The sequence below is a fragment of the Monodelphis domestica genome, chromosome 1, assembly GCF_027887165.1.
Source record: "Monodelphis domestica isolate mMonDom1 chromosome 1, mMonDom1.pri, whole genome shotgun sequence".
Taxonomy (NCBI): domain Eukaryota; kingdom Metazoa; phylum Chordata; class Mammalia; order Didelphimorphia; family Didelphidae; genus Monodelphis; species Monodelphis domestica.
This window is the reverse complement of record NC_077227.1, coordinates 228,214,078-228,240,187: the sequence shown is the minus strand read 5'-3', so window position 1 is coordinate 228,240,187 and position 26,110 is coordinate 228,214,078. Positions and strand designations below refer to the sequence as shown.

The window sequence follows — 26,110 nt, the reverse complement described above, 5'->3', positions numbered from 1 at the left end:
ATATAAAATGATTTAAAATCACCCTAAAAGCAATGTTATAGATATAGATTTAATTGACAAAGAATCTTTTGATACATACATTAACTAGGCTCTATCCTAGCTTGCTGTTTTTGCTACATTAAACAAAAAACTACTAATACCTTTCATTGCCTTCAATGCACTCCATTTCCCATTTTCTCTAACAGGAATCTAGACATTTTATTAACCACAGTGTAATTTGTTGCAAATGGATAATGCCTATGAGAGGAGTTTTTAATGAAATAGGCATGTATATTTGATGAAAAGAAATTCTGACATTATTGTGGTAAATTTGGAAAGTATGACAATTGACATTTCAAAACAGAAATGAAGTGCTGGAATGATTTTCTGGTTTTATTATTAGCAAATTAAGTTGAAAATATCCAATTTTTCAACCTCTAGCCTGATAAATGTGCTTGGAAACCATGGATCGGTGAATCATACCAACATATAAACAAAAGTGGCAGTGTGCAGTAGTGGACAAAAGCATGATACCTGGAATAAGGAAATCCAGGTTCAAAATCCATCTTAAGACACTTATTAACTGGGTGACACTGAGCCAAGTCACAGCTTCTCTGTGTCTCAGTTTTCTCATTTGTAAAATGAAATCTGTAGACTGGTCTCTGTGGTCATCCTTTCTCATTTTAAGTCTTAAGATACTAGGATTTTATACAGCACTTGGGAAATATTTGGAATTGCTATTATAGAGATTAGGGAATCTCTCTGTTTATTATCTCCCCAAATATCAAGCCCCCTTACATCCCTCCTTCTCCCTTTAATGAAAGTGAATAAACAATGAAGAGAGCCAAACATGTATTCACCTGTCAAGTTTGGGATTATCTTGCCTTTCCCTTTGTTGTTCAAATCTCAGTTTTAATCCTTTAAATGTCTGTACATAATCTACATCTTCCAGTGCTTTCCAGTAATTTTCAATTACATGAGCTGTTAATGATTTTATATCTTCCTACAGAAAAGAATTATAATCATAAACCAAAAGAGGGAAATGTTATTTTAGGATTCTGAAATTTTATATATCTGGTTGAAATGTAGCAAATATAGCAATCTACTAAAAAAAGAAAAAAAAAAGGTCTTAAGTGAATAAATACCTCTTAACTAAAGTGCAGTAATTTCAGTTAGGCTTTAACTGAATATCACCAAAAAAAGGTATAAAAAAAGAAACACCAGATTATAAGATTTAAAGTGTTGAAATGTGGTGGCAAAATGCCAACTTTAGGGACTATGATTTCTGTAATGTCTATTTGACAGTCATTTCATTATTTTAAAAATGAAAATATAAACCCAGGAAACACATTAACAAACGCAAAGTAATTATTTAAAAGTCAACCGCATACTTGCTTCAATTGATTTCCTATTCTCTTAAAATGACTTACGATATCATAAAAATGACTGTTTTGAAAATTAATCCAAAAGATTTATAACTATTCAGGTTAGGATTATGTAGACTCAACTAAGTTTGTGACTAAGAACAAACAAAGAAATTATTGGAAAAAACCACCCAGAAATTTAAATAATGCCAACACACAGTTCATAACACATTCTCCTAATTATACAATATAGCAAAATCATGGATGCAAAAACATTTTATCAACACAAAAATTACTATGAATCTAAAGTATCAAAATTAAATTGTTAATTAAAAAAATTAGAGGACCCACCACTCTAATAAATTCAAACATCTCTATAATGGCAGAGTTCATTAAATTGTATCGGGATCCATTGTTGAGAAATGCTTTGACTACTGGTTCAAACAAAAAGCTTTTCATTATGTATCGGTTGTAGAATTCATCTTTCAACCCAATGATCTTTCTTTTAAAACGAAGGGCACCTGCAACACAGAAGCAAGACTATTTAACCACTTTCATGATTTATGCTTTTAAAAAGAGAAAGAAATAACTGCATGTTAACTATAGATAACATAGTCCTTGTTCAGAGTGAGTTCACATTTCTGGAAAAGTGAATCTAAAGTAAAAGATTAAAAAAAAACAACAAAAACACACACGCGCGCACGCACACCCACCAAATATGTAATCAAGAAATGGCTTCTAAAAGTAGGTCCTAACTATACAGGACAGTTTTTATTGAACACATAAATTTCTTCATTAGAAACACTGTGAAATATTTAGTTAACCAGACAATCCATACCCAGGGCTATTTTCAAAGCATGAATTTTTCAGTGATTAAAATTCTAGGAACAGTTTGAATTTGTTTCATGTGGCCAAAATAGGGTTTATATTTTAATAAAGAGTGACAAAAATCTGACATATTAAACGTCTGTGTTTCCTACCTAACACCAGCATATTGTTTTGCATGCTAAAAGTAGAAAACTATTTAGTATTTGGCTTCCAAATTTGATGAATGGACTTTCTAGGATGTTTCAAAATGGCTTCAACTTGGACACTTCTCTCTCTCTCTCTTTTTTTAAACTTCACCCAAAATATGGTTTATACAACTAACACATTTACTTGTGGTAAGGTGCAAAACCCCCAAAATATTTGCCTTCCGACAATTTAGGAACAAACATGGAGGACATTGTTTAAAAATTTGTTAATCTACTCTTATCTCAGCGAGTATGCTTTTAAAAATTTTTTTTCTAGTTTTTCTTTTCTTTTTTTTTTACAATTAATTAGGCTTTAACTTACAGATCAAGAGATATATTCACATCTTGAAGTATGGGGAGTTACTGGATTAAGTCGCCATTCGTCAAGATCCAAATATACTCTGACAACTAGACTTCAACAAAGCCCTCTTTACCTAAACTGAATCATCAGTAAGTTAATGCCCCAGTTATTGTAAACAGTTTAAAAAAGCATACTCACTTCATGCAGTCACATCGTCTTCGGTTGGCAAGATTAAATATTGTGTTTGTTTTTTGGATTCTTTGGAGATCATGGAAGTGGCTCGTTAAATTGCCAATTTGTTATTAATCAAGTCCTTCATGAGCAGGTAGCCAGGTAACCATGTTGACACGGTTTCTGGGTGGGAAGGCAGAGGAGTAAAGCAGCTCAATTTTTCTTCAGTTGGCAGAAAAGAGGTCCACAAGTGAATGCCAAATTAGGTACAGGTGATTATAAACTGCTCTAACAATCAAACTTATTCAAGAGTGTCTCTTACAAAAGAAACACACTGGATAGGGAGTTTAAAAAGTTTCTAGAATAGTAAAATTGCATTTAATTTGTTTTTAACTACTGAATATTTTCAAATACATAAGCATGGTGAAGTAGACAGTTTAAAACTATAAGATGGGAAACATTTTTCTGTGTAATTAGTAAGTCAAAACCTAACAAGGATTTAAGAAAAAAAATTTCCCCTAAAGTAGCAACACTAAAAATTAAGTGTTTTTACTTCAGAGAACCAAATGAAGTGCAATAAGGCCGAGATAAAATGTTCTATGATCCTCAAATATATATAGGGCTTAGGTTAAAGTTTTAAATTTGGCCCAACTTAAAAAAAAACAAACCAAAAAATTGTTTTCTAGTTGCTAGCTGGAAAGAACCTATCTCAAAACTGGTATTCAATCAAGAAATATATTAGTTCTAAATTCTCCAGAGTTCAATAATCACTGTGAACCAGCTGTTCAGATGTTGCATGCAATTCTTAAGTGGATGGCTTCCCAAGAATCATATTTCCTATATTCACGACAAGGTTCTGACTACTTGGAATATGGAGGTCACTAGTTATAGTACAAGCAATGAAACTCAAATATCCAAAGTACTTTGTCAGTTTTATTAATAAAATTTCCCAATTTCCCCAGATACCCTACAACTTTTGTACTAAGAAATCAATTCTGCAGATATTAAACCACCATCTTTGGCCAAGCTTATTTTTAAAGTTTTCTAGACCTCTATTTAAAAAAAAAAAAAGATTTTTAGGGGGCTCCCAAGTTAGTTAAGTTATGGCTTTGGCCAGATTTTAAGGATAAAAAACAAAATTTTGCATAACACACATACTGGATTATAATTAGGATATATTATTTCTATTTGAATGCTTTCATTACTAAAATATTTCTCATTTTGTTCCACTCTAAAATGAATAATTTGCTTTTTTAGCATATAGGATGGTCTTGAGAATTAGTTATATAATTGCTATATGGTTTTCTGGCTCTCTTTAAGTAACTAAATGAGAACCTCTTTAATTGAATGTTTTTCTTTACTTCATTATGAAACAAATCCCTATGCTTTTCAAAACAAAAAACATAGAATGATTATAGCTGGAAACATGGTAAAATTCTGTGATCTTAAGGAGAATATGTGGGAAAATATTACACTGTTTATAGTTTATTCAATATGTACACAAGTGCTGTAACTTAGTGTGGAAGTAAGCTACTGGTCATTTCATTTTTTTTCAGCCATGTTCACAATAACTATATCCAAATAGGTAGAATAAAGATAAATACAATCAGAGTTCAGTTATGGCAAAGAAAATTCCAACTAGATAATTCAAGTAATTTCTCTATTAAATTTTAGAAAATCTTCTGTATTTGTATATGGGTGAGATATGCTTTAATTTGAATAAAGTCTGATAATTCAGAGTATACTCTGATGAGTGTAATTAATGTTTTCTTGAAATTTATACTTTACCCTTCAAATTCATAAAATACCTGTGCTACAGATATATCACAATATTGCCACAATTTTAGCACAATGCCAGTGTACATTACCCCAAATTTGCAACTATTTTGAAGAAATATTAAGTTACTATCCTCAATGTTTAGCAGAGAGCTATCTAACATCTACTGTAGAGCTGAGAGGAATCCTGAGGGGAGAATTCCTTATTACAAGTAGGTAAGTGATTACTAATACTTGCCATCTAGGCTGTTACACAAGGTTAATATTAAGACAAGACATTAATTTATCCTTTAAACAGCTCTGGTTGTCTGGGATGAAGAAAATGTATAATGATCACTTGACTCAGTCAGCATTTGTAATTATGCTTTATTAACGTTGATATCAAAGTATAACAAACAATGTCCTAATTGCTTTTTCTCAACTGATATTTATTTTTATCTTTCTTCCTAGTCTATAGAAAAGTGGAAAAGCAGTTTAAAAAAAAGTAACAAAACTTTTAAATGCAACTTTTGAACAAAATAATAAAGCCACACTACAAAATTGGACTAAGCAAGACCTGGAAATCTGTTCAAGTTTTCCATCTGGATCCACTGGTCATTATCCTCCATGCTCCACATTTTGGAATGATGCAAAACAACACACAAGCCTAAAATATAGATCCCTTCCCTTTGTCCTTTTGGTTTGCCCTATCCTATCCCTTAACATTTATAATTATAAGACTTTCTAAATAGTACTAACCAAGAGGATAAGTATAGTAGTAAAGAGATAACATCATACATTTCTTGCTCATTTATATGCCAAGTCAAATACTAGTGCTAAATGAAATATTTAAGATGTCTGGAAAAACCCAAAATATATAATAAAGAACCCAAATACACAGAGCAGGAAATAATTCCACTAAAAATAATAGCAAGAAAAAGTAGGTGTTTGAAAATTGACCATATGTGTCCCTAGAATAGTAAGTATATATACACATATATGTACATATTACATTTAATTATATATATACGGGTTAAGTAACTTAAATACTATCCTGAGATATAATTTGTAATAAATAAATAAAATGTTGATTAGTAAAACAAATAGCTTGAGATGTTTTTCATTCTTTCAGGTGTGTTTTTTAGAAAGTAAACAATTAAAGCAACTTAAGTTTTAAGTTCAACAATATAGCAGACAAATACTTGAATTTGCTCCTCTGTTAGGCATCAAAGTTGATCTTTTAAAACACATTTAAAAAACAAAATGGCAAAAAAAAATGTCATTAACACAAAAGTGGTAATTTTTACTTAGCCTCTAAGGAATAGATGGTTCTACATTCCAAAAATTTAAAAATATGGGGATTATATGTGTCAACTAATTACTTGGCTAGACTAACACCTACATGTTCATGAACTACTTTATTGTAAATGTCCTGAACTGAGGATTGTGCTTCACAGTCAAGTACTGAAAGATGACAAATTCTGAAATTCAATTGGACAAACACTTGTTAAGCACTTACCATTCATAAAATGGTATTATATATGTACACATGCAGGGAGGTGGGGGAAGAGAAAGAGGAAAGAGAAATACAATGTTTACACAAGTGAGTAATCCAGTGGAATTTGAAGAGCAAGAGAACCAACACATAGGGTCAGGAGTGAAGTCTTTGAAAAGGTGGGGTATCATAGCTGAGACTTGAAAGAAGAGAATTCTGGCAACTACAGATGAGAAGAGGGAAAGTACAAGGAAGGACATCACAAGCACAAGGGACAATTGACATCAATGCATAAAGATAAAGATTGGAGTGAAATTCTAGAGAATGGCTAACTGCTCACTTAGATCATAAAAAGAATTGAAATTTTATCCTAGGATAAGCAGGGAGTCACTAATGATGCTTTAGCAAGAAGCAACAGTTAAACCTATCTTACAAAGATTATTATAGCAGTCCAGCCATATGACAAATGGATTGCATAATGAAAGACTTGAAGTGAGAGGATGAGGTAAAAAGTAATGAGGGGCTTAACTCTAGTGGCTGCCAGTGATACAAATGAAATTACAGTTCAGTGAGGCTCTGTTAGTACAGTAGATAAGAGTATGGGTCTGAAATCAGGCCTGAGTTAAAATCTGATCCCAGACAACTACAAGCCATGTGACTCTGGTGGGCAAGTCACTTCACTTGTCTGTCTCAGTGTTCTCAACTGTAAAGTGAAGATAATAACAACAGCATTTACTTCATAGAAATAGAGAAGTTGGGAGTAGGTTTTTAAGGGAAAGAGATGAATGAATTCTGTTTTGGCCTTGCTGAATTTGAGGCACTGACAGATGAGAACTAGATGTCCAGGAAGTGGCTGAGAAAAGAGGACTAAAGCTCTGAAGAAAGATTAAGATTAGATATACAGATTGAGGAGTCAACTGCAGGGAAGGGATGGCTGCCAAAGAAGCTGAGAGGATCACCAAGGAAGAGGACAAAAAGAGAAAAGGGTCAAGGATAGAACTCTTAGTAACATCCAAGGTACTGGTTGAAAGACATATAATGACCTAGAAAAGGAGACCAAACAATAGTCAGACAGGCAGGAAAACCAGTGAAGAACAGTGCCAATGAAGCCAAAGGAGAAAGTATTCAGGAAGCAATTAAAAAAAAAAAACCCAAACCAAAAACTGAAGAGAGATCAGAAAATAGGGAATAAGGTCACTGGATTTAGCAGTTAAAAGCTGTCAAAAATCTTGAAAAAGGAAATTTTGCTGGAGTGGTATAGTAGAAAGTCAGGTTGTAAGAGGCTGGGAGAAGGGAAGAAGTATTTATTAGGCACCTACTTTGTTCCAGGCACTATGCTAAACACTTTACAAATATTATCTCATTTGATCCTGAAAACAATCTCAGGAGGTTAAGTGCTATCCTCATTTTACAATTAGGAAAACTGAGGTAAACAAAAGTTAAAATAACCTGCCTTTGATTACCTAACTGGTAAGTGTCTGAGGCTGGATTTGCCCTCAGGTCTATTCTAACTCCTGATTCATTTATTCTATCTCCTGCATGAGATGGGTAGGGGGAGTAGAAAATGAAGAAGTGCATCCAGTAGTGAGAGAAGACTTTTTTCCTTTTAAATTGAAAGGAAGAGAGCTTTGAGAGGATGTGAGATAATGCAGGAGGTAAAAAGGAAGGATGTTTCAGTATGTTAGCAGGTAATTAAAAAGTAAGCTAGTATGATAGATAGAAGATTTGGAGGGGTAGAGGAAAGAGAAAGGAAGAACAAAAGGGGAAAATTCCCAGATCATATGAGGGGAATGGGGGAAAAGATGGAATCAAGGGTTCAGGCCTTGTCAAGAGAGATGAATCTTTTCCTCTAAGCCTAGAGCAATCAAGAAAAAGTATGAGTCAAGACATAGAGGAATTCTAAGGTATAGACAGGAAAAACAATGAATCTACAAAATAGCAAATTCTGCAATAAAATATTAGTTAAAAAAGGTAAGGTATTTTGTTAAGAAAAAGGATATGTGTATAGTGATTGTAGGAGAATTGAAAGGTATGAAAAAAATAAAAGGATTTCTATTCAGTCGTAAATTGAAATTTGAAAATCGTATTTCTTCAACTTTCTTCAAGAGTGAACAGTATGAGAAACGAAGGTAAACGATGTGAGTAAATCAGGGGTTAGGACTGGTAGGACATGAACAGCAATGGAATACAGTCATAGGAGTTTAGGATAGAGGGATGTTTTTGTTGAATTGGGTCCAGACTGACAAAAAGAAGGGATGGAAAGACTGGATAGGACTGAGAGACTAAGAGAACAGGGACTGGAATTTGCACCGACAAAAATAATAGGCAGAAGACAGCAACGGAAAGATAGGAAATTGTGATCTATCTGGAGAACCATAGAGGTGGCAGTTCTGCATAACAGTGAAATTCCTGTAGATGGCTAAGATCAAATGAAGATATAGTTCATAGGAGCTGGAGAAACTAAATGAATTAGAGGCCAGAATATTCAAAGGGACGTTAGTTTATAAACTGAACTTGATAAGGAGACAAGGCAATGAAAACTGGTAGCACAAGGATCTGGGCAAGGTAATGGAGATAAATGAAGTAAAAAATGGATAGGAAGGATGCCAACTCCACCTGGCTTATTCGCACATTAAAGAAAAGGAAAATGCAGCACTGAAGAAAGCGGGCAGGGAAATGGAAAGAATATGAAAAGAAGTAACCCAGGATGAAGGGGAAAATTTGTTACTGATAGGAACAGGATTCTACAGAGTAAAATGGAAAGATGGTGGCGGGAACAGAAGGAAGAAAGGGACCAAGAAGGTGTGGAGAGACAGAAATGATAGTCCAGAGGCAGGAAGGTACTTTGTTTTTTGCTTTGAGAAAGTAGGGATTAAGCAAATAATAAGTGTGAACTTGCTAACAAAAGTCTAAGTACCAGGGGATTGGGGGCTCTGCTTTTAGTATGCAGTAAGATTGAAAGTAGTTGGGTAGGAGATGTTGAAGTACTAGGATTTAGAGTTAAACAAAACATGCCTTCAGTCCACCAATATTCAGTGGTTACTATAGTATTCCATTCCAATAAATTGAAAATAATTTGCATACAAGTTTACTAGCTATCCTAAAATTATGGGAAGGGGGGGGGGGGGGGAAGAGAAAGAAGAATAAAACTGTTTGACATCAGCAATACAGGCGTAACCTCTATACTATGGTACTGGTTGATCCTAGTAAAAGTAACACTTACATAATGCCAAGAAAGCATGCTTTGAAGCCATGAGAACTAGTACTCTCCGCAGGATGTCCTTATTAATAATGTAATTCTTTATGTGGTAGGTATGGTGTTCCACGCAGAATGTTAACAATTCCAACACAAGTGCCAATAACTGGGCAGTTTGAAAGTCATCTAAAATAAATGTAATAATGGAAAGTTCTTTATTGTGACATTATTTCTTTGCTCCTAAAATATGAGAAGGCAAGTTAAATGTACATAATAGTATTAACATTTCTGAAAAAGAATCCCAAGTTTCACATCAAAATCTCAAGTGTCCTAAACCCAATAAAGGAAAATATGGAGGGAAAAAAAAGCACCTTGGCTTTTAAGTGATAGGAGTGCAATTAAACAGTGAATAGCTTATTCAAGTTTCAAGATTCAACAAATTTAGGGAAAAAACCCCCAACATCTATTTAAATTTATATTTTAAAAGTGGGTGTAAAGCAATACAGTGCTTCTTATATTGATTTCTCAACATAATATATTTGGGATAGGTAATAATACTTTTTTTTTCTTTTTGAAATTCTTATTTGTTTCTTAGAATTGATACCAAGTATCAGTTCCACAGCAGAAGAGTGGTACGGCTAAGTAGTTGGGGTTAAAATGACTTGCCCAGAGTTATACAGCTAGGAAGTATCTGAAAGCCACATCTGAACCTATAAAACCTCCTCTCTCCAGGCCTGGCTTCTCTATCAAGCTTCCTACCTGTTTCAGTAATATACTCTTAACTAGGAACTTCAGTTAAAGTTCTTAGTAATTTAAAGAAAACACCGACTACAAATGGTATATAAGTTGCCCAATGATGTACAATAGGAGAAAAACTAAATAAATTAGAAAACTGAACTGTCCTTACAAGGAAAGTACAAGACAATACAACTATCCAAACTATTTATCAGTACTCAAATTCTCCTTTACCTCCATTCCTCTGCCCTTTATTTTGCCTTTATAAATGCAGGTGAAGTATAAATAAGGTTTACCAATTGAAAAATTAAAATTTCAAAGTTAATCTTAAAATCAATGAAATCTTAATTTGAAAATATTCTGAGGGAAAATTATTAGAACTCAACAATTTCAATAGCTACTTTAACACAGATAATCAACTCAAAATTATATAATTTAGAAACAAACTATTTCTCTTGTCATCTTACCTTTACTAGGTTTCTCCTCTGTTGTGTTTGCCAGCAAGGGAGCCGTAAGAACATGCATGCAATGCTTGTAGAAGAAACCCAGAAATTCAGTCTTTTCAGTTTTCTAAGGAATTTAAAGAAACTTTCATGAACTTTAATTGCATAGGTTATTAAGTCTTAACCATTAAGAATAGGAATATGATGATAACTATGGATCTTACAAAACCTAAGAAGTGCAAAAAATAGCTACAGCTTACGTTGGCAGTGGCTAGCATGTTCTCCGGGTCAACTAAAGTTCGAAGCAGACCCATAAGTTGGACTGCTCCTCCAAGTTCAGGATCTGTATCACAAATCATATGTTCTATAATAAGGTTGATAAGTAGAATATCCTGATGAGAAGAATACACACAAAAAGGTTCATAATTATGGAATAAAAGGGATGATAAAAACATTAGAATTTAAATGATAGCATTAATTTTCATTATCTCTTTCCTCTTATTGTTAACACAATGTAATAAAGGGGGAAATTGATTTAAATCTTTAATAGGACTATAAGCACACAGCTGCCTAATATTAATAAAACACCATGGAAAACTAGTAGTTGACCTGTTCAGGGCCTTAAATTATTATTTTTTTAATTGCTTGCCTTCTATTTTAGAATCAATATTAAGTATTGGTTCCAAAGCAGAAGACTGGTAAAGGCTAGGCAATGGGAGTTAAATGACGTGCCCAGGGTCACCCAGCTAGGACGTGTCTGATGACAAATTTGAACTTAGGACCTCCTGTCTCCAGGCCTGGCTCTATCCACTGGAGGTACCTAGCTGTCCCATAGTAACCCCCCTGCCCCTCTTTTTGTAGCCCTGGTTGGTAAATGATATATGGTTAAAGGGGATATGAAGATATAGTAGAAAAATAATCCTGTTCACTCTTGCATACCATAAGAAGAAACAGGACAGCTTTGCTTACAAAGCAAGGCAGAAATGAGGGTAGATGATGGGAGTAGGTATGCATGCTACACATAGAATAGATGCTAAGAGCACATTAGATACATTAAGGAACAACTAAATGATGTTAAATAGAACAGGTATAACCTGCTTTCCACAGTGCCCTATATATTACAAATATATTATGTAGTTTGCAGCAATAATTATACTAATAACTTAGTTCTAAAGATCACTTGACTTAAATCAAACTATTTATAGTTTAAATACTTAATGCCACTGATTAAATAAAATTCTGAATACAAAAGGTTAACAATAATTTAGATATTTTAAAAGGTCCCCCAAATAAGTAGTTTCTAGGATTAACAAGGAGAAATGATTCACAATGAAACAGGAAAACAAAAGTTAAATTTAAGAGCATTCCAAATAAACTCTGATTTTTTAAAAACTCTTGTTAAAATTAACAAAGAGGCATTCTGCCATCAGAATAGTGATACTAAAGAAGAAATAATATAGTTTACATACATTCTCTATTACTTCAAGAGGGAAAAAAACAACCTATTTCCTCTCTATTGGTAAGCCCAGCAGAATCAGAAATGCCATTAAAATTCCTAAATGCTTCCTTTAACATTTTTATAAATTATTTTAGGAATACATTCCTGACAAGTGCAAGTTTTTCTTGTCACATTATTAAAAATTTTCATAAGCACAATTCAAAACTGATTAAATGATAAGGACAAGGCAAGAAAGCAAGTGAATGGCAGAACAAGAAATAAACCTGATTCTCAACAGTTTTAAAATGACAACATATTAACAATTAAAAACCAGGGAACCCCAAAAGTATTAATTTTGTATAAGGCAGAAGATAATATTTGATTCTTTCACCACTGGCTAGGTAGGCCTATACTCTTTCCTCTTTCCCATTTAAAAATAGCTAGTACTTAAATCTTTAAGAAATATTTACTATTAGTGCAAATAATATTTACCTTGTTGGTTATTTTTTGCTCTGTTAACTTCTTACTTACATCATCGTTCTGTTGTGCCTCCTGCATGACAAACTCTCGTACCATGGATGGATTATATTCAACCAAGTATGAGAATATATCAGTAGCAGCACTTCGCACTTGTGCATCATCCATACCCTGTAGATAAAAAGTACTTTTCTTTTTCTAAAAAATATGGAACATGGGAGATATATATATTTCAGGCATTCTTTTTATAATTTTCAATGTTTGTTCTTTAATTTAAAAAGCTGGACTGCACTAAGTTTCAGGGTTAGAAATAAAATATATTATTTAAAAATTATTATTAATATATTTTTGAATTTGAGTATCATTTAGTAAAAATGATTTTTTTTTTGCCTGAAACAAATACTTGGTAATCAGCACTAGTAGAGTTTTGTCCACTTGCTATTTTGCTTTCAGAGATTTCTTCACTTCCAGATCTCTTTCTAGCCTGCTCCACCTTCCCACAAGCTACCTTGTCTACCTATAGATTAACTTTGCACTCAGGACTGCATGACTGCCAAGTCCCCGCCCTCACTTTACTTCCAACTGTCTCTTTGGTTGTTCAACCACCCTATTAGCTTTGTTGTTTCTATATATGTATCTCTGCGCCTTTTATGTTCTGTCTTCCCTATTAGAGTGTTAGCTCCTTGAGAGGAAGGACCAATTTATTTTCTTGTTTTTGTATTCCACAGTAAGTGTATAATAAATGCTCTTATTGTTCAAATTAAGTTAATGAATTCAAATATACCACCTATACAGACATATAAAAATATCCAAAAGTAAAAAATTCTTCATAAATCCAGTTTAAAAGGTCTTAATAGCACTGAAACATTTTTTAAAAATGGCTCCTGTTTATGACAATTAGTATTTAGAGAAAAGAAACTAAACTTACAAGGATGACTTCTAAAGCTGGTAGGATGCCCATACTTGACAATGTCTTAAAAAAAGCATCTCTGTTTTGGGGTTGTAATGTTTGGGAAAATGCACAGAACTCTTTAAGAAAATTAACCTGAAATTAAGAAAAAATATTAGTGAAATATAAAAATATGAATGTTAATTGTTTACATTATTTTCATAACACATAATTTCTTACCAATTCTTGTCTCTTTTCTTCATCTGTTGCTTCATCTGTTAGTTGTGCGAACAAATCTGTCAAAAACTTTTCATCTTCCTATAATACCAAATGATGACCATTAAAAATTAATGCTTAAAATACAATCATAAGATAGTAGCTATACAATATAAATTACTACCATAGAAAAGGATGGTAGTGTGAATGCAACTAAATGCTAATTTCATCAAATAACATAACTTGTTTAAATCTTTAGCTGATTGAGTTATACTTTTTTAACAGAATCATCATTTTCTGGGAAAATAATCCCAAACCCCCAAATGTATTGGTTCAACTAAATTTTAAAAAGATTTTTAAAAAAGCCTTACCTTTCATCTTAAAATCAATACTACGTATTGATTCCAAGGTAGAAGAGTACTAAGGGGTAGGCAATAGGGGTTAAGTGACTTGCCCAGAATCACACAGCTAGGAAATGTCTAGGGCCTAGCCTCTCCTATCTAGTAAGTCACCTAGGTGCCCCCTAAATTAAAATTCAATAAGACATATACCACTCTGTTACTAGCTACAAAATATTTTAAGGCTAAGCACATAGTCAACTCATCAAGTTTGAAAATGACAGAAAAATAAGGATAGCTAAGAACACTAGATGACAGAATTTTTTTTCAAGATCTCAACAAGCTAATAAAAAATTGACCTAAATTAATAAGACAAAATTTCCTTTCTTTTTTTTTTACTCTTATGATCAGGAAATAAAATCAGAAAAAGAGGATTGTATATGACACAAACTATTGCATGCTATTAAAATAAAAGTACATACAACATTATAGTTCCAACATTGCTCTCTATTTACTGGAGTATCTTTTTGAACTTCCATCTGTTCTCTGTATTTTTCACATTTCATTGACACTTTCCCCCCATCATTAACACTGCCCCTAATTACATCCATAAATACCCTTTCCTCAAAAAATAAAAGCCTTAGTTTAAATATATATATATATACACACACACACACATACATATATATATATATATATATTTTTTTTTTTTTAATTTTACTCACACAAAACAAATCAACACATTGGCTATATCTGAGAATATATGACTCACTGTACACATCTACTCTGTCAGGTCTCTTCTGAGGGTGCCTAGGCAGCATAGTTCATTATCAGTATAGGATAAAATTCAATACCGATAAAGTCTTTAGCATGAGTTTAAAAAAAAATTAATGTCACCAATACAAGATGAGAAAGAGAATATATCAGTTCATCTGGAAAAGGTATAGGGGGTCTTAATGAACTGCAATCATACAAAGCCAGCAGGGTAATGTGGTAGCCAAGAAAGCATAGTGTCCAGGACTAGGGAGATGATAGCTGTATTTTACTGTGCTCTGATTTGAGCACACCAAGAATACTATGTTTAGTTTTGGATATCATATTTTACAAAGGCATTGATAAGCTGGAGAATGCTCAGAAGAAAGTTACCAGATGGTAAAGAGTTTTAAAGACTTGCACCATATAAGGATTAGCTGAAGTAAGTAGGGATATTTTAGCCTAGGAAAAAATCTAGCTAGGATAGGATAGCTAAGTATCCGAAAGGCTGTAAAGTGGGAAAGGGATAATGTTTATTATATTTGGCTCCAGAAAGCACTAAAGGCAATGAATGGAAAATGAAATAAGGAAAAAGTTCTTTAAAAAGAGTCTGAGTTCTTCTAAAGTAGACTTAGTTTCTTTGGAAGTACTGGGTTCTTCCTCAGTGGAGGTCTTCAAACTAAGGCTGGATTGATAACTTGTCTGTTAAGCTATATAAAAATCAAAGGAATTCTTTGTTCAGGTATGGGCTAGGTTAGGTGACATCTAAGGTCTTTTCCAACTCTTGAGATTCTGTGATGTGCATACAACCATTGCTGGAAAATCGTATTTCAGATGTATTTTTCATTTATTCTAAATAATTTAGACATGCTGTTTTTAGAATGTCATAAGAAAACTAGTGCCCACATTGCTAAAAAATCATCTAAATGGCCAAATATCATCATCAACAATAACAACTATTATTTAAGTGCTTGATTAAATTAAGAGGCCAAGTTATGAAGAACTTCCAGGCACTGAATTAATGGCTAGAGATGCAAAGGGAGGCAAAAATAGTCCTTCCCCTCAAGGAGTTTAGTCTAAAGGGGGATGACAATGTGTAGATAATAATGCACACAATAATAATTAAAAATAGTAAGTAGGATGTAAATACTAGGGTGAGGGGTGAAGGTGAGCTAGGTAAGAGCGCTGAAGAAGTGGGATTTGAGCTGAGTCTTTAAGGAAGCCAGGGGAACCAGGAGGTAGAAATGAGGAAGGAGAGCATTCCAGGCATGAGAGACAATGAAAAATCATGGAGTTAAGAAAATGGAAAATGGATTGTGCTATACAAGGAACAGTAAAAAGCTAGTGTTGTTGCATTATGAGAGTATGTAGAAATGGGTATAAAGTGTAAGAATACTGAAGACAGTAAGGGGCCATGCTATTAAAAGTCAAACAAAGGACTTTACAGTTGATTTGGACAATAATAGGGAGCTACTAGAATCAATGAGCAACACACAGACACAGACACAGAGTTTTCTTTTAGGAAAATCACTTTGGCAGCTAAGTAGAGGATAGACTACATGAGGAAAAGACTTGAGGCAGGGAGACTAATCAGAAGGCTATTGCAATAGCATCACTTTTGAGGAACTGAGGGTTTGTATTAGGGTAGTTAGTGACTGTCAGGAGAGGTGATATATAATACAAAACACTGTTACAAAAGCAGAAAACTTAAGGCTTAATGACAGAAAGGATATATGGGGTGAGTGTGAGTGAAGAATTGAGGATAACACCAAAGTTATGAACCTGGGTGACCGAGAGGTTGGTAATGCCTTTTACGATAATAAGATAGAAGAGAATGAGTTCTGCTTTAGATAAGCTGTGTTTAAGATGTTTATTGGACATCTAATCTGAGAAGCTCAATAGGTAGGAGACGCGCACGCACGCACACACACACACACACACACAAAATAGAAGTCAGAAGAAATTTTAGTGTTAGATAAATAGACTTAAGAATCATTGGCAAAGAGATAGTAACTGTGAGAATTAATGGCATCTCCAAGTGAGAGAGGATAGAGAAGATAGAGAATAGGGCCAGGAGGGACACTCGTGGTTAGTAGATATGACCTAGAAGAAAATCTAGCAGAGGATATTAAGAATGACAAGACAGGGAGGTAGAAAAATGAGAGTAATGTCATGAAAAGAGAGAAGAGAACATGAAGGAAATGAGGGACACTGTCAAATGCTACAGAGAGGTCAAGAGGATAAACACAGAGAAAAGACCATTAGAGTAAATTCTTCTTTTTTTAAAAACTACTGAGAAAAGTAGAAAGCTTGTTGGCAAAAAATAGGTTAAGACAGGCTTCTTACAGCAAAATAAATTCCAAAAGGACATGATTTAAATCTAAAAGGCCATATCATAAAAAGTTGGAGGAAAATGAATATGTATCTTTTAAAACTTTGGCTACAAAGGACAGACATCACAAAAAATAAAATAGATAATTCCGGCTACATAAAACGGAAAAGATTTTGTACAAACAAAATCAATGAAACTTGAAATGGGACCTAGGGAGAAGGGCTGAGAATTTAGGGAGAGGGTGTGTGAAACAATTCCTTTAAGTCTCTGATGTCCAAGATATATAGGAAATGAACACAAATATGTATGCATACACACACACACACACACACACACACACACACACGCAAATATGCATCTGTAAGTATGCACATGCAAAAATAATGAGCTATTCCTCAATGGATAGATCCAAGTCAAAAGCAGCGTTGGAAATTATTAGCCAGGTTGATCAAATGACCATAAGAGTAAAGTAACATTCATAAAAACAACTTTAAGATTTTACCTCATCCCCAAACAAAAAGATGCAAATATGGAAAAGGTCAGTACTGAAGGAGCTACAGGAAGATAGGCAAACTTATATACTATTAGTTAAGTTACTCATTCCATTCTGGAAAGCAATTTTATTCTAGAAAAGAGAAGAAAATGTTCAAACCTTTTAACCAAAAAATCTTGAAAAGCATACAGTTTAATCAATTAGTAAACAAGCATTAAGCACTTACTACGTGCTAAAAATTGTGCAAAACACTGGAGATACAAAGAAAAAGCAAAAAAGGTCCTTGTCTTCAAGAATCTCACATTCTAACAGAGGAGACAAAATCAAAACATATAAAATAAATACAAGATAATCTCAAGAGATAGGACAAAGTTGGAAAAGGCCTTCTGGTAGTGATGCTTGAGCTGAGTCTTAAAGGAAGCCATGTATCCTTAGTCAGAAGTTCAGAAATAAACCATTCAAGACATGATAGGTAAGGTAGTAACAAAGGTAGAGAGAGGGCAGGAGATGGAATGAACAACAACTAAATGGCTAGTGTGGATGGTTCAAAGAGTATGTGGAAAGGAGAATGAATAATGTGGGATTAAGGGGATCAGGTTGTGAAGAGCTTTAAATGACAATTAAAGGACCTGGAAATAATAGGGAGTCATTGAACTTTACTGAGTAGTGGAGGAATGACATAGTCATAATTAGACTTTCAGAAAATTAATTTGGTAGCTGAGCAAAGGACAGACTGGAGTAAGTAGAGACCCAAGACATGGAAATCAAATAAAAATCTACTGCAATAGCCCCCCCCAAAAGTGATGTGGGCTTGAACTATGGTGGTGGATATTTGAGTATAGAAAAGGAGACATAAGTGAGAGAAGCTGTAGAGAAAGTATAAGATTTGGCAACTGAACGGATCTGAGGAATGAGCAAGAAAAGAGGAATCAGGGATGACACCGAGGTAGTACTTTTAATAGTAATAGAGAAATTCAGAAGAGGGGACAGATTTAGGGTGAAGATAATGAACTGTTTTGGACATGTTGAGTTTAAGATGTTTATGGGACCCAGTTCAAAATGTCCAGCTAAATAAAAATGTACCAAGTAGTAATAACTTTTGTTCCACCATGATATGGTACCATTTTAGGAGTATAGTTAAAACTTACAGAAATTCAACTATTCCTTAGAAATATATTTTAAAATTATAATTGTCACACTGTACAAAATGTAAATTATCAAGAACAAAAACCAGTTATTTGAAAAGAGGAAATTATTTATAAGAGCTATTATACACTAATAAAAGGCTCCAATTAAATAGGACATCTTTTCAGATTTTCTTTTAAAATGAACAAATTCTGTCTTGTGTCCAATGAAAAGTAGACAATCAACTTGTTAAATTGTTGATCTGACTCACCTGTAACATACCGACAATTTCAACTTTATTAAAAAAGATGAAGGAATGAAGTGTTGATAACATATTTTCCTCAAAAACTGAAGGGGTGGGTAGAACCATATCTTGTATATACTGAACTCTGTAAGTTTGATGAATTTTCTGCTTTAGCTCAGGATCTGATATAGGAATCACCTCTTTAAATTTGGCTGTTTTTGTAAGAAATTCCCTGTGTTTCCGTGGCTGTGATAGAGAAGGATCATATTCTAGACAGCCAATTACATCCATTATACATTCCTCAGAAAACATAACTTCAAAAAGTGCAGTTCGATTCAAGAGGAAGATTCCCTTGATAATTTCATATAAGTGGTGTAGTCCTTCAATATTTTCCAAGTCCTCACACACGTGAAAAAGTTCTAAGAGCTTTTTAATATAGCCCTCATTTTCCAGTGCTAGTGCGAGTTTTTCACGACGAAGGGGGGAAGGTAAAGAAGATGCCACAAGTTCAGCAATTTCCTCAAGTCGACTTAATTCACAAGATGGCAATTCTAAACCTGGTGATGACATATCATCAAAACGTTCCTCTTCGGATTCATCCACAAGATCCTGAGTAATATCCACGGAAGGGTCTTTTCCTTGAACCTATTAAAAAGTAAAGAATTCTATTAAGTATATGTAATTATAACTAGTGATTTTAAATTATGCTCTTAAACAGAACCTCCAAAATGATAAAACGCATTCTTAGGCTTATACAAGAGCTACTTATTCCTAATTTTTTCCATTATACAAGCAGGAAGAAATAGAAATTCAATTTAAAATAATTGCATACAAATTGGAATTATGCCCAAAGGGCTTTCGCTTTAAAAGAATGTACACCCTTTGATCCAGCAATACTACTACTAGGTTTGTACCCCAAAGAGATAATAAGGAAAAATTCTTGTACAAAAATATTTATAGCCATGCTCTTTGTGGTGGCAAAAAATTAGAAAATTTAAGGGGTGTCCCTCTATTGGGGATTGGCTGAACAAATTGTAATATATGATGGTGATGGAATACTACTGTGCTATAAGAAACGATAAACTACTTGATTTCCATACTAACTGGAAAGACCTCCACGAACTGATGTGGAGTGAAATGAGCAGAACTAGGAGAATGTTGTACACAGAGACTGAAACATTGTGGGATGATCATATGTAATCAACTTCGCTACTGATAGCAATGCTATGATCCAGGAAAATCTCAAGGATCTTATGAGAAGGACTGCTATCCACACCAATAAAAAGAATCGTGGGAAAACACAGAAGGAAAACATTTGATTTTTCAATTTTGGGGGGACTGTGGAAATATGGGTATTGGATGTGGGGTTTTGGTTTTTAAAAGATTTTTACAAAAATGATTAATATGAAAATAGGTATTGAGTGATAATACATGTATAGTATATAACCCAGTGGGATTGCTTGTCAGTTGGTGGGGGGGAGGGGGGAGAGGGGAAAGGGGGAGAAGTACATGAATCCTGTAACCATGGAAAAATACTTAAATAAAAAAAATTTAAATAAAAAATAAAATAATTGCAGACATTATAAAATACTTGGGAATCTACCTGTCAAGACAAACATAGGGCAGTATGAACATAATTACAAACACTTCCCACAAATATAGATCTAAATAAATAACTGGAGAAGTATTAACTGTTTATGGGTAGGCTGAGTCAATATAATAAAAATGACAATTCTACCTAAATTAACTTTATTTATTCAATGCCATATCAAACTACCACAGATTATTTTATAGTGCTAGAAAAAAAATCATCTGGAAGAACAAAAGATCAAGAATATCAAAGGAATCATGTCTAACATGACAGAAAAAAGATAAATTTTGGGGGGGCTGTGGAAAAATAGATGCACTCCTGTGCTATTGGTAGAGTTCTGAACTGGTCCAATCATTCTGGAGAACAATTTTCCAAAGGGCTATAAAAGAGTGGATATCCTTTGCTAACAACCTATATGCACAAAACTATTTACAGCAGCTCTTTTTGTGGTGGCAAAGAACTGAATTTCGAGGAGCTGCCCATCAATTGGAGAATGGTTGAACAAATTATAGTACATGATTGTGATCAAGTACTACTATGCTCTTAAGAAATAATGAGGTGGATGGTTTTGGAAAAACCTGGAAAGACCTATATGAACTGATGTAAATTGAGGAGAAACAGGAGAACACTATATATGTGTGTGTAAATATATAAATAGCAATGTTGTAACAATCAACTGTGAAAGACTAAGCTATAAGCTACTCTGTTCAGGGCAACAACTAGGACAATTCTAGAGAACCCCTAATGAAAAAATGCTATCCATCTCCAAAGAAATGGTGAACTTTTGAGTACAGAGAGAACCATATTTTTTTCACCTTATTTTTCTTGTCCTCTTACCTTTGCAACATGGCTACTATGCAAATATGTTCTGCATGGCTTCACATGTAAAACTGATATACTGATTGACTTTCTCAATGGGTGTGGAAGGAATTAGAGGAAGAGATTTGAAACTCAATTTTTAAAAATAAATTTTTCCATTGCATTCTACTTTCTTGAAATATACATCTAACTTTCTTAAACTATTTTCCATGATTTTTAAAATGCCAGTTTTCCCTATCCATAGTATTCCTAGGAGGAAAATATTGAAATCTTAATTCTTCTCTCACCACTACCCTTTCATTTTCCCAAACGTAGCCAACCATGAATCTTCCTAATCTACTATATCCAATTGGCTGTCAAATCTTGTTGGCCTTTAATGATTCTAATTAGAACTATTTTATCACCATATGGAATCTATATTTATATGAATGGCATATCAGAATGGGACTTGCCAAACAGGATGTAAAAATTCACAAGGAAATGGGAAAAAAAAACTTTTGTTACTAGTTAATATGCAGGAGATAGAAAAAAACAGGCCACTCATAATTTCAAACAAAGAATAACCATCATTTATTTCTTCCTTACTTATGGATATCAATAGATTGTTGGCTTAAATACATGCCTTGCTTCTTAACACTATTAAAAAAACTCTCTGAAGTGAATTGAAATAAGAGCAGGTCCTGGGTGTTCCACACACATTCTAGGTACAATGCCTGGTTACATGTACAGGACCAACTATACTGATCAAAGAACTGCATCCTTAACACCTAACCCCCCCCCCCCCCCCTCCAGCTCCCATTCTACAAGGTAGAATACAGCTCAGAAATGCTCAGTTTAATTATTCTTAATTTATTCCACTGCATGATCAAATTACTTAACAGTACATGGTAGATGCAGGTAGAAACCAGCCTTACAGAAAAACAAAATTCAACAAATATATTACTGCTTGTCCTACTACTAATGTGAGACAAGGATTTGGTTCATCTCTTTGACCCGTGCAAATAGAAATTTGATATACCTGAACTACATTTACCCAGTACCCTTTTAAGTCATGAACTGACGTTCTGGGAAATAAATATTCTGAAAACCCCTGCCCTTGCTATGTGGTGCAAACTCTCTGTGCTTTGATTTCCTATTTTTAAAACGGGGACTAAAGTACCCGTGGTTCTTAGATTATGGGGTGTTGAGTATATAACGTGCTTTGCAGAACTTAAAGTCATGTAATCTGACTCATTTGATCTCTCCTAAACCTCTTCTTCATTCTCACAAAGATCTTTTGCCCCCCATCCTTTCTTTATTCTTTCTTAGGCCCTGCTCTTATTTCCCTTTCCTACTGTCAGATAATTTTAGGGTTGTGACTTTAAATCTAGATTAAATTGGTCACCAAATAAAATTCCCAAGTCAGTATGGAAATTTATGGTAATTTAATTAATATAGAGGGAAGGAATTTAAGGAGGAGGAGGAAAGAGGATATAGGATTTCTCCTACCTGGCCTATGCCAGGGGGAGTTTTAAACTCCCTTCCTCTAGGTCTCTGAAGAAGATTAGAAGCTTCTGAGAGGAAAAAGTTGGAAAGCAAAGGAGGAAAATTCAGTCAGAAATTCACCACCAAACCGGACAATAGCTTGTAGCCACGCTAAGATGCTGAAAGGCTCAGTACGCAGTGCAGCTCTCAGCTAACTCTCCATCGCCAATCAGGAAAAGAGAGAGTCTCTTTGAGGGATGAAATCTCAAATATATAGACCTTTCATCCTTGTGTCTCCTCCTCTAAATTTTCACATCTACCAATCACATTAAAGGCTTTTTATCCAAGATTTCCCATACTTTTAGTTCTCACCTTCTTTGACTTGATTATATGTTTAGAGTTACTTAACACTTCTTTGTTAAGTTCACCTTTTGTGAGTTACTTGACCTTTTTGTGATTAATTTAACCTTTATAGTTACCTTTTTGTATCAGATCTAAAAATAGACTTAGCTTACAAGTTCTAGTTTCACTATAAGGTGAGAACTAAGTACCTTCATTGTTCAATCAGGAGATTACAACTTTATCTTCCCCTAAAATACGGTCTAAGTAGGGTGGAATAGTTTTTAAAGTTCACACTATCCTCTCCCATCTTACCCCTAGAGTTAGTAATTTTAACTTTCATGTTATCTTTTGTTCCTAAATCTCTCACTTTCTTGTCCTGTGACCATTCAACTCTTACCAAACCATAGTCTTGAATTACTCCCAACATCCTTCTCTTTGACTGCAATTTGCAAAGATGGAGAAGTTGCAAAAGCTGTATTGATTGGGTATATTAAAATCTATGTTATGCAACTTCAATCAGGTTCCCACTGCAGTAAGGTAGTGATGTTTTTCCTCCTAACTGAATCCCTATCTGGTAACTATAATAGAAACTATTATAAACTTTTTTCCCTTTCTAAATGCCTCCCACATGTCGCCACCCACAATTTCTTCTCCAATAAAATATTTGCCTATTACTTTACTGAGCAAAATGATGCCATGCACCCTGCCTCCTTCTTCCTCCCCTCCAGTTTCCAAAGGAGAGGTGGCCTTTTCTTTGCCAGGGCCTTTTTCTTCTCATGCTTCCTGATTCTCCTCCTCCCTGTAAGACTACTCTATCTCTATCTCCTTACTGGCTCATCATCCATATATTATCAATTCCTGTCAACTGTGTGTTCCGTGTTAGGCCTTCTTTGTTTCTCTATTTGCTCTCCAGGTGATCTCATCAGCTCTGATGGGTTTAATTTACTCTATGCAGATGAAGAGAGAGAAAAAGAGTTGGGGAGGAAGATACATATATATGTATATTCCCCTATAAGCACTTTAATTCTGCATAATATAGAGAGGCAAATGAAGACATGGCAGTCTAAGAAAACCTAGGACTTATTAGTTTGTATCCAGTATGACATGAGAAAAACAATTAAATGGAGAGGGGACTCAATATGGTCAGTTCCAGTCTCTCTTCTAAATTTTAGTCCTATCAGTATTTCAAATCATCTTTCAGATGGTTCCTGTTAAAATAATTGTGGTTGAGGCTAAAAGATATTAATTAGGTGGTCACCAGGGATTTAATTTCTAAATCCCAAAACGCATTACTAAAGTAAATGGAATTTATGGTAGTTTATTTACAATAGAGGGAAGATATTAAGGAATGAGAGAGAGGTGAAACACCGGCTTCCTCTGAGCCAGGTATAAATACTAAGGCCCTAATCAGGGAAGAGTCTCAAGATGATGGGCCTTTCTCGGAGGTTCACACCTCCCGATTCCTGGTTTACACTTCTGGGAAAGGCAGGGTCACTAAGTCAGCCTTTTACTCTCCAACGGTGACCATCTAAAAGGAAGTAAGTCTGGGTGTCTATCTTCTAGTCTCTCCTCTGAGTCAGAGCTCTTTGATCTCCCCAATTCGAATTGAAATCCTCTCTTCTGGCCTCTGGTCCTCTTTTTTAAAGATCTTTTCCCCTTGTGCCACCTCCCCTAAATTTCATGTCTACCAATCACAGCAGACACTTTTTTCCAGGACCTCCCACTCTTTAGTTCATACCTTCTTTGGTTAGATAATACCTTTTTCGGTTACTTAACACCTTTTTTTGTAGTTAAAATGGGTAGATCTACTTAAAATAGAGTTATCACCTTTTGGGGATTAAAATCTAAAAATAGATTATGGATTACAATTCAATCTTCCCAATAAAGGAAGAGCTAAATACCTTCATTGTTACAGAGGATTACAATTTAATCTTCACAATAAAAGAAGAGCTAAGTATCTTCATTGCTACAATCAGAGAAGAGCTAAATCCAATCTTCACATTCCAGAGATATCTCAAACTAAATGCCCAAAACTGAACTCTTATCTTTCTCCTCAATTCTACTCTCTTCAGGTTCATAATCTTGGCATTAACTATTCTCCTTTGTCCAACAGCATACAGCTGCCAAAATGATTTTCTCAAAGTTTAAATCAACAACTTAATTCCATACATACTACTCTCCTGGTTTGCCTAGGTGAGCACTGGCGAACCTTTTCTTAGTTCAAGTGCCCAGAGGGCAAATTCAAGCTGTCTATAAACCCCAGGATTACCAGGGAGAGCTGAGAGAAGAAGTACTTGCTTTGGGCAGCTGGACATAGGGGCAGGACATGCAAAAAATGTCCTTGGATGCTGGGAAGAGGGGGTTGGGATTAGGGTTTGCTCTCCAAGCTGCCTGCCACATCTTTGCCAATATTGGTCTAGGTATTTGAATGTTCCTACTCTACCTTCTGTCAACTCTAGTTACTGGAGTTGTATTACAAAATAAAAGCAAATTTAACAAAAATTGTCCACCTTGAAACGTACCTGACATATTTTTTCCCATATTTCATCACATCCAGCTTTTTCTTGAAAGCTAAGGGCCAAGTCATAATTTTCTGCTTCAGACCACACGATCAAAGTGTCCTTGAAAGATAAAAGGAAGAATAACAAATAATTAACTGTGATCAGATTTATCATAAATGGCTTTAAGCAAATTATAGAATGTGAAAAATAAAGGAATGAAGTTAAATGAGTGAAGTTATAGACTAACAATGCGGAATAAGACCCAATTCTAGATGATAGTAACTAATTTCACTCCCCTATAATAAGGTTTAAAGCAGACTAGTGTCAGATCAATATTCTCCTTCCTGTATCTCCTTGGACTGTTAAAAAAGAAGCAACTATCTGGTTTTTAATCATCTCTCTAGTCAAGAGGATGGTGCAGCTTTGTTAAGGAATGGCATATAGATTATGAGGTTAGGCATATTAATACTGAAAAGTAGTTTAACCACTCTGGAAAAACACCTTGCAATTATGTGAAAAAAAAAAAGGTATTTCAAGCTATTCCACTATTGAACATAATATTTTCAGGGAATTGAGGCATTGAAGCAAGTTCCATGTATAGCAACATATTCACAACAGCACTTTTCATGATAACAA

General features: G+C 34.3%; 1 protein-coding gene across 7 annotated transcripts in view; it reads right to left on the bottom strand.

The window, feature by feature from the left end:
* The window catches only part of PPP4R3A (protein phosphatase 4 regulatory subunit 3A), a 68,578-nt gene that overhangs the window by 4,183 nt on the left and 38,285 nt on the right, over positions 1–26,110 (bottom strand). For 4 of the 7 annotated variants that reach the window (XM_056810516.1, XM_056810518.1, XM_007472585.3 and 1 more), the window contains 10 exons: positions 25,496–25,594; positions 18,785–19,402; positions 13,497–13,574; positions 13,296–13,412; positions 12,383–12,565; positions 10,713–10,844; positions 10,477–10,579; positions 9,302–9,460; positions 1,695–1,864; positions 840–982 (listed from right to left, as the gene is read on the bottom strand). In XM_056810516.1, coding sequence (XP_056666494.1) covers positions 840–982; positions 1,695–1,864; positions 9,302–9,460; positions 10,477–10,579; positions 10,713–10,844; positions 12,383–12,565; positions 13,296–13,412; positions 13,497–13,574; positions 18,785–19,327 — 1,628 coding nt within the window. In that variant the 5' untranslated portion in view covers positions 19,328–19,402; positions 25,496–25,594. The remainder of the gene's footprint in view (positions 1–839; positions 983–1,694; positions 1,865–9,301; positions 9,461–10,476; positions 10,580–10,712; positions 10,845–12,382; positions 12,566–13,295; positions 13,413–13,496; positions 13,575–18,784; positions 19,403–25,495; positions 25,595–26,110) is intronic. The other 3 variants (XM_007472587.3, XM_003339482.4, XM_001365911.5) reach the window with 3 other exon arrangements.